General features: G+C 36.9%; 1 protein-coding gene across 1 annotated transcript; it reads left to right on the top strand.

Moving 5' to 3' along the window:
- Positions 1 to 763: 763 nt before the first annotated feature.
- LOC110738649 (wall-associated receptor kinase 2-like) lies at positions 764 to 5,232 on the top strand. The gene is made up of 3 exons (XM_021919041.1): positions 764 to 1,847; positions 2,086 to 2,280; positions 3,463 to 5,232. The coding sequence occupies exons 1-3, from the start codon at positions 932 to 934 to the stop codon at positions 4,671 to 4,673; spliced, it is 2,322 nt and encodes a 773-aa protein (XP_021774733.1). The 5' UTR covers positions 764 to 931; the 3' UTR covers positions 4,674 to 5,232.
- The last annotated feature ends 4,557 nt before the right edge of the window (positions 5,233 to 9,789 follow it).

Genomic DNA, 9,789 nt, shown 5'->3' with positions numbered 1-9,789 from the left:
ACAAACAAAACTCTAGTTAGGATACCAATAATAAATCAACTTATAACAACAACAACATTTGTTAAATATGATACCAATTCAACCGCAATACTATGGTGACACCAACGTGTTGTAGATGGTATATCGATATATACAACTAAGGATGATATTGGCTACATATCTCGTTGGTACTTACATATAAGACCTTATTGGAGACCAACTTGGTCTCTAGTTCTCTACTACTTGAGGCCAAGAATTTGTGCTACTAGAAGTCTAGAACTAGACTATTATTTTTTTAAAATTTATTTTTTATTAATCTTTGCCAAACCATACGAGTCTGTTGGTCCACAATGGCAGCTAGTTAGCAGCCTTACAATTGTTTTTATTTATTTATTATAGAGTAATGACAAGGGAGAAAAAAAAGACTTTAAAGTCCTGAGTAAATCGCCTTACGAATTATGATTTTTTTTTTTTAATTTTCAATTTTTTTTTAAATTATGACTTTAGTTGTTGAAATACAAATTGAATCATCCAGTTGATTTCCTCAAAAAAAGAAAAAAAAAATTTATTATCCAATTGATAGATTTTTAATAAGTACTCGTAAAAAAAAATTAAGAGTATGTTTTGGTTGGAAATATTTTTAATGCAACTTTAAACATCCTGATTGAGTTTATTTTATAGTCATATCGAGGAAAATTCCCTAAAAGAAACTAATAAAAACAAATTTCAACAACTTTATCTCGGCAATAATCAAAACCAACAATTTGCCTAACTTGACAAAACCTTGGTTTTTTAATTTTATTTATATATTGTTTTGGCTACTTGTATTACTTTTCATTTTTTCAGAGAAGACCTTGACTCAGCAACACATTCAATTCATTGCTCTTGTAGTCTTGTTATTCATTAACTAGTACACTTTCACATAATTTGTTAACCAAAAATAAGCACAAAAATGTTGAAAGCAGATTTTGGTTGGCGTCACCATACTTTGCTAACTATTTTTGCTACCATAGTTTTAGCAATATTGCCTCTAACAAACTCCCAAATAGCCCTTCCTGGTTGTCCTGAAAAATGCGGCAACGTTACGATCCCCTATCCTTTCGGTATAGGTGATAAGTGCCACTACGATCATCCCGAAGACGGCTTCTACTACGATATCACTTGCAACACTAGTAATATCCCGGTGGTTCCGACGTATGGTAGTATAGAGATTGAGAAGATCTCTCTAAATGGTGAATTTCGAGTACGTAACTACATTTCATATAGTTGTTACGATAAAAATGGTATAGAAACTCGTAATTTTACATCTTGGATTAGTATAACAAGATTTTCACTTTCAACAACCCGAAACATTGCTGGTGCAATTGGTTGCGACACATTGACACTCTTCTCTGGTACACGGATGGAAAGTACCAACTTGTTTCAAACCGGGTGTGTGACCGGGTGCACGAATCAAACAGATGTAAGCAATGAGTGTTCCGGAATTGGTTGTTGCCTAGCATCTATTCCAAATGGGATAACCAACATAACGCTAGGCGTTGGGAGTCTCTATAACCATAAGGATGTGCAAGACTTCAACCCTTGCAGTATTGCATTTGTGGTGGCTAAAGATTATGTAGAAGAGAAGGGAACACCCTTCTCTTTTGACTCTATACTAATACAAGATGCCGCGTATTTAGATACTCTAAGTACACCCATGGTATATAATTGGTCAATTGGAACAGAAGATTGCAAAACCGCGCTAGCAGCAAAGAATTGCCTATGCAAAGGAAATAGTACCTGCTTCGACGCCACTTCTGGTCAATGGGGATACCACTGCAAGTGTAACCTCGGTTTCGAGGGTAACCCCTACCTTCATGATTGTCAAGGTAATCCAACTAATCACACTCTCACTTTTAGTAACTAATTTGAGTATACAAATCGATCACGAAATTCAACCATCACATTAATAAGCTTTTGGTTGAGTTGGTCTTTTAACATACTATCAAAGTCCGTTAGAGCCTGTGATCGATTTATATACTCTATCAGTGACACTCAATTTTGTTTGTATATTTATAGAAAATCATATTGTTGTAGCTAATTCTTTGATGGGCTTATTACATCCAGATATCGATGAATGCGCGAATAATAGCTTGAATTCATGTGAAAAACAAGAGTATTGTGTTAATGTTCCTGGAAATTATACTTGTACATGTCCAAAGGGCTATTATGGCAAGGGTACAAAGGAGAATCCGTGTACTCTCATTGATACCGATTCAGCAAGCAGGAAGAAACTATTACTGGCAATAAGAATAATCATTGGTGAGTTAAATTTTCTATGTCTTCTTTGTCCACCTATTATTTTTCTTTACTATTATTAAAGTATATTGCCAATTTGAACACCAATTAACAAAGTTGTTACACTGACCATTTTATTAATATTACGTTTTAGTTATGTTTTTAGTAGAATATATAAACCGATTTTAGAATTCAACCAAAAACCTAATTTAATGGACTGATGGTAGTAACCGGGAATTATTTATATACTCTATCAGTTTTATTTATTAATCACTGCTCCTGTCAAAAAAAAAAAAAATTTAATCACTGCGATGGACTTAAAAAGTGAAAGATAGACTTTATGTAAATAATACGGATTAAATTTTGTATTATTTGCTCAGGAATATTAAAAAGGTAATTTTAGACAAAACCAGTATCTTTTCCATCTTTACGGTATTGGTCCCTACTTTCACTGTACGGTATTAATTTGAAACCTGTTAATTTCAACATATTCCAAAACGATAATTGTACGGTATACATGAGTCTTTATATTAATAAATTCCAAAACAATAATTGTACGGTTAATTTCTTTATTGTTAACTAGATTAGTCTCATGCGAGGCACGATTTGATCAAATAAAATTTAAAATAAAAAAAATTCAAAAACAAATAAAACATCAATTTTTTTCTATTTTTTTTTAATTTAAAATAGAACAGATAAATTGAATGAATGAAAAGGTTACCTAAGGGGAAAAAAAAATCAAATTATTATTGTTAAAAAGTATAAATCACTTTTCAAAATTTGATACTAATGATGATGTGGCTGATCAGAATTTTAATAAAATAAAATAAATTCACAAAATGAATTTATTTTTAATGATAACATGACATGTGTTCTAAGAAAGTAAGAATGATGTCAGTGGTTACTATTTTTGTATTAGTTATAGATTTGTTATTAATTATTATACGTTTTAAAGTGGAACAGTGGAACCTCATATTAGATGCTACAACTTTGTAAAATAATAGGTTTTTTTTTTTTTTTAATAAAATCTTATGGTTTAAAAATCATCACCAATTGCCGAGTTGCCGTTAAATTAGTTGACAAAACAAACGGGGTTAACGGGCTTACCAAGGTCAATTTATGTTTTTTCACCAACTAGGAACATAAAACAAAGTTTCAAGTCGTATACATTAATTAACTCTTGGCCTTAATTATTGTTTAAATTAGGTATTGCTGGTGGCATCATTGTATCTTTGCTGGTTATCTTTTGGTTTCATTGGCAACATGGAAACAAGAAGATTCAAAAACTAAGGGAGAAATGCTTTCACCAAAATGGCGGTCATATTCTACAACAAAAGCTTTCAGGACGAGACGTGTCAATTGGCAATACAGTAAAGATGTTCACGGATGAAGAACTAAAGAAGGCGACTGATAATTACAGTGAAAATAGCATCATTGGTCGAGGAGGTTTTGGCATGGTTTTCAAGGGAATACTACCTAACAATCAAGTAGTCGCCATCAAAAGGTCCATCAAGGTTGATTCCACCCAGGTCGAACAATTCATTAACGAGGTTGTTGCCTTGTCACAAATCAATAATAAGAATGTGGTAAAGCTCTTAGGTTGTTGCTTGGAGACGGAGGTACCATTGCTCGTTTATGAATTTATTAGTAATGGTACATTGCATGATCATTTGCATGATGAAGGAAAAATGTATTCTTTTACTTGGGATGTTCGCTTAAGAATTGCAGCAGAAGTTGCTGAGGTCTTGGCTTATTTGCATACCACAATTTCTATACCGATAATTCACAGAGATATTAAGTCTGCAAACATACTCTTGGATGATAAGTGCGTAGCAAAAGTTGCTGATTTTGGAGCTTCTAAGCTAGCTCCGGTAGATCAAGAGCAGTTAGGGACTATGGTTCAAGGGACATGTGGTTATCTTGATCCAGAGTACATGCAAACTGGTGAGCTCACTGATAAGAGCGATGTTTATAGCTTTGGTGTTGTTCTTGTCGAGCTACTAACTAGAGAGAAGGCCATATCTTATGCTAAGCCTGAAAATGAGAGAAGCCTTGCTGTATGCTTTCTTAGGAAAATTAAGGAAGATCGTTTATTTGAGATTTTTGATGAACAAATTGTAAGTGATAGTGCAATGGAGCAGCTTAAGGAAGTTGCTAATCTTGCAAGGAGGTGCCTGAAACTTAAAGGAGAGGATCGCCCAACAATGAAGGAGGTTGCAAGAGAGCTAGAAAGGATTAGATGTATGACTAATCATCCATGGTTGTCAAACAATAGTGTGCTACTCCAAGAGGAGAGTGAATATCTGCTCGGTGAGGCGCACGATTTCAACAATGGCTATGGCAATGACGGTATGAACTACTCTTCAAGCAGTCAAAGTAGAGTTGTGCAGTTGGTGCCTTTGGATGATGGGAGATGATTATTAATTTATTATTCTTGTTAGAGTTTATATTTAATATCATATTGACTTTTAAATATGTTGTATAAATACTTCAAGCTTGTACTATTTTCATTTTAACACAATTATAACAAAGAAATTTTGATAATTACCACCATCTATTGTTGCCAAAATTGAAAATACCACCTCAAGTTTTTTTTTTTTTTTTTTTTTTTTTTTTTTTTTTTTTTTTTTTGAATTTTACCACCTAGTTTTTTCCAAAAGTTTTTGAAATCCCACCACTTTCTGAGATGATATCATTGTGGGATCCACAATTTCGTTTTCCCTCTCTTTCCCTCTCTTTCCCCTATTCTTCTACTCCCTTCTTTCAAATTCATCTCTCAAATTTGATTTCAATTACACAAATTTCGCAAATTAGGTTATAATTTCTATAATCTAACCTACAACGAACTGAATTGATTAGTTTAATTAGGGTTTGGGTAATCAATTTGGGGGTTTTGCTAAATTTGACAAATTACCACAACGATTCAACCATGGTTAGTCTTGAAATTGGTCTTAAAATTGGTTATATAAGGCCAAATTCGACCATGAAAACGCTAGATCTAGCGTTTCCATGTTCGAACTTGACCTTAAAACCATAACACGCAGGGAATGTGGTCGGGAAGTGTAAGGAATAATTTCAAGCCTTTAAAATCCCACTAGCTTGAACCCCACTGTGATCATACACTAAAGTATGGTGGCGTCCAAAAGGGAAGAAGATAGAGCAAAAGAGTCGCCAACAATTTTTTAAGGAACTTGTAAACCGTTCATAGGATGAAAGTTACACCCCTTAACGATCCAAGAGATCGTCAACTCCATAAGGTCATGAACCAAATAAGGGTCCGGGGATGATGGTACAAATCCAACCTAAAAGAGATTGAACCTGCCCTAATAATAGGCCTCTACTTTATTCTGCTCGTATTCATGTGCGCTTTCTGATTAACATACAATCAATAGGATTAACCCTAAACCTGTTTAATCTATGTTGGTTGAATATTAATGCACAAATAAACTATTATTGGCGATCACTTGAATTATAATCACAATTAACCTAACAAGATTATTAATTATCTTATTAAGCGTGTTTGCAAATACAAATTCCCTTTAAACATGCAATAAAAGGTGATCAAGCAATAACAATATAAAATAATATCAAGCATCATAATAATCAATCAACAATAATCATAATCATAATAATAATAAATATTAGGGACAATATAGGAAGCATCATACTTTTAATCATACTTGATATTAAAGTTACCCTAGACATGATACTAGGAATCAAAATAACAATCTAAACATGATTTCTACATCATAATATCAATGAAACCATTAAAGTACTTACTTGGATGCCTCGTACCTTTTTCTAGTAACAAAATACACGCGTTAGTAACTTCAAGGAAAATAATAATCAAAACAATTAAATTAAATAATTGAAATAGGGATTTGGGACCAAACCCTCATAAATTAAAACCTTTCACGTCTAGGGCGAAGGCAACTTCGAATATGGCTAGGTGTTTCTAGATCTTGCGAATGCGTAATTCTGTATTAAAGCCAAAGTTATAAAAAAGAAAGAATGCTAAAGAATTAATGTTAAGAATTATTGATGAAAGAGATGAAGATGATGAATAGAATTGATGAACGATTTGTTAATGAAAAGAGTTGATGAATGAAGAAGAGAATTGATTATTGGTCAATGAATATTGATCATTGGTGAATGAAAACGGAGTTTTGAATACGATATTTATAGAGAAAATCATCCAAAAAAGATAATTTATCAAAATAGAGTCTGAAGACCACAAAATCACCTTGTCGCCAGCCCTGGCTCATTGGCGCCAAGACCAGTGGCTAGCGCCAGCTGCCAATGGGTGGCGTCTGGCGCCAATCCTAATTCCAGGCGCCAAGGCCTGGGGTTGGACGCCAAATCGGCTTTCAACGCGTTTTCGAAAATCTGATAAATTTCCCGTACTGGAGAATCCTAATTGAATTAAGAATGATAAAACCCTTCTAGAATGTTCTAGAGAACTAAAATCATTCCTAATTGCATTAGGAATGATAAATCATATTAGGCCCTCCCCTAGATCATTGGGCCGTACTTAAAGCTCAAACCGGGCCCAGTTTAGTAAATTGGCCATAAATTCCTCAATATTCATCGGAATTGGGCTTATAACATATCGTTGGAAAGGTCTTTGCAAGCCCTATCCTAATAGACCACTATTTGACCCATATCATGGACCAACCAAACTGGATTGGATGTTTTCTTAAAAAAAAAATTTCAAAAACAGAAAAGAAAAGAAATAAAACTTTCCGCAACACTAGACCTTTCCACACTTTCGTTTCATTCGATTATGATTCGACGTGAAAGGAACTCATCACTGGGTTTGGTTTTGGGGAGACACAAATGGGTGTCTACAGAAGCCCCCACTTTGACTGAGTTTGGAGAAACGCAAGTTTCGAAAACGAAAGCCTAAGTATCGATAGGGACGGAGAATGATTCAGAACGTTCTGCGATCCTAAATCAATCTTATAACACCGATACCTGAAAAACTAGTATGATTTAAACAGATAAAAGAGTTAAGAAACGCGTATCTTGCACCGTCGAGCACACGTCTCTGAAAGTAACCGATTTGCCGTATTTTGTTGTTTTGACGACCTCCTGCAAGCTAGAGAATGCCATCCCGCCTGAAAACCGCTACGCCTTGTAACTGCTTCCACATTAGAAGATTGCTTCGCCTGAAACTACCTTCTCCGCTGTGATAATATTCCACGTCCAAGGGAATATCATCGAAAATTATTTCTCTTGAAATAATTCTCATCCGTATTATGATCATCTTCCATGCCTCAGGAACTATGATCGAAGACAATTTCGCCCTGAAATTACCTTCAGTTGTTTGTGACAACTTTCCGCAAGCTAGGGAATGATACCGAAGACATCTTCTCTTGAAGTCATCCTCATTTGATGCGATAATTTTCCAAAGGAAAATACCGAAGATCCACGCCTGTCGATCTTTAAAAGTTCGCCTGAACTTTGCTCGTGCTATGCCTGTATGTCGGCGCTCTTTTGCTCTTGAACCTGTGTGTCGGTGCCCTTTGCTCTTGAACCTATATGTTGGTACTTTTTGCTAATGAGCCAATGCTTAGGCGTTTTAAGCTTAGTGAGACAATCTTTTCATCAGGTCGATCACTTTATGTAATCAAGCCGATAACCTAATCATGTAAAATTGCTTAGAGAGGCTAACTGGCGTACCAAGGAACCCAAAATATGTTGCAGAAAGCTAGCACAACCCCAACAGGTGGCTGGCTGCTTTGGCGTCGCTGAAAATCAATCAGCGCCAGTCCTATAGCATTAGCGCCATACGCTGGCATAATCGTCTAGCGCCAAGCACAGAATTTGACGCCAATGCCTAGGGACTGGCGTCAGCACGGATTCTTCTTTAAATTCAATTTTTCGTTTTATTTCTTGCTCTGTTCATCACGAAACAGCCCGAGAGAAGTCCGAAAACTTCAATTGATCGTTGCTCACTCATTTCTCAACCGAATTTGCTCAAATTTGTTGCAAATCAAAGCTCTTCTCATCCATATTCCTAATCTATGTAAGTTTTCCTCCAACTCACACCGGTTTTTATGAATTCTTGGCATGTTCATTCACAAATTTCATGAAAATTCGAAACTTATAATGCTTAATTTGCTTTGTTTATCAAGTTTTATGCCATGAAATTGCTTGTTTATGTTTTTATGTTGCCTTGGGAGTAATTTGAGACTTGTTTGACTCAATTTGGTGAAGAAATGAGCAATCCGCCATTGTTGGACCTCTTAAGGTCGTGAAGTACAATGTGACCCGTTCTTGATGTTTTTGCTAGCAATTCTTATTCAATTTGTCACAATAATCACTATAGTGTTGCAAGAAATTGTTTGATTGCTTGAAAAAATGTTGTCATGCTCAATTTGAATTTGTGCTCTGTTTTAGTACTACGTACTCTATTTTTTGCGAACATAGTATCATGCGGCTAGACGAACCTTTAGATACTATAGAACCTTAATTTATGATGATTTTGCACAATGTAGCATGTCTAAACAACGAGGCTCAGGTTCACGGTCCCGAAACACTAGACGAGAGCATGAGCCCGTGGAAGACGACACTACACCGTCCACTTCGCTTGATCAGTTCCCAGAGTGGGATGAGCAGACCTTGTTCTTTGCCCCTGTCCACCACATTTCTAAGAGGGTGAGACGTGGAACCGAGCCTGGGAGGACACGACATCACGGCTCTGGCTGTGATGGTCTAGGCGATTTTTATAGGATGCATATCTCCAGAGATCGAGAGACGAGACTCCTATGGGAGTCTTGCGGACTGGTTGCCTTGTTCGAGATCTCCGAGGCTATGGTTGCCTCCAGCGGGGGTCACCACGTAGTCGCGCTCTGGTGGAGTTCTTCTGGGATACCACCAACACTTTTCATTTTCCATGGGGTGAGATGATGGTCACTCCTACAGACTTCAGTCTCATCACAGGACTGGAGTTCTCTTCTGTGCCGCTGCCATTCGACGGCGGTATTGACGTCTTTTCTCCAGAGGTCGAGGAGCTGTTGGGGTCGATTGCTGTTCGGGCTCGATCTGAGGTCGAGACGACTCAGTTCAGTGCTAGAGGGATTCGCCGCTCGACGCTGGCAGCGGCTCTTGACGATGATGCGACCACCCGAGAGCAGCGGGTGCGCATCTTTGTGCTGATGTTGTTGTCAGGGACACTCTCTCCTGACAGGGGTAGTAGGGCATTGCTTTACTACCTCCCTACTGTTCGCGATCTCCAGCGGATCGGGACTTATGATTGGGCCAGCTTGGCCTACACTGACTTTGTTCGCGCACAGAGGGACTCGTGTTGCCATCGGTCCTTTAGGACGAACGTTGCTCTGTCTGCTTTCTGGAAAGTCGTAGAGGTAAACATTATTCCCTATAAAGTTTAGCCCTATATGTTAGGCAGCATTTACTCATGCTTTAGCTTTTTTTTGTAGATCTGGTTCTATGAGTACTTTCCTTCCATTGCGCCGGCGAGACCGTCGCCGAGGGGGTATCCGGTGAGCTTCTCTTGGGGCGGCCACCATG

This window comes from Chenopodium quinoa, unplaced genomic scaffold (genome assembly GCF_001683475.1).
Source record: "Chenopodium quinoa cultivar QQ74 unplaced genomic scaffold, ASM168347v1, whole genome shotgun sequence".
In the NCBI taxonomy this organism is placed as follows: Eukaryota; Viridiplantae; Streptophyta; class Magnoliopsida; order Caryophyllales; family Amaranthaceae; genus Chenopodium; species Chenopodium quinoa.
Note: the sequence above shows the minus strand (reverse complement) of the source record. Positions and strands in the feature narration are given on the sequence as shown.

Excerpts from the sequence above, each read along its gene's own strand:
- LOC110738649 (XM_021919041.1), top strand. The coding sequence starts at position 932 with ATGTTGAAAGCAGATTTTGGTTGGCGTCACCATACTTTGCTAACTATT. Across the intron at positions 1,848-2,085 it reads CTACCTTCATGATTGTCAAG|ATATCGATGAATGCGCGAAT; the intron begins GTAATCCAACTA and ends TATTACATCCAG. Across the intron at positions 2,281-3,462 it reads GGCAATAAGAATAATCATTG|GTATTGCTGGTGGCATCATT; the intron begins GTGAGTTAAATT and ends TGTTTAAATTAG.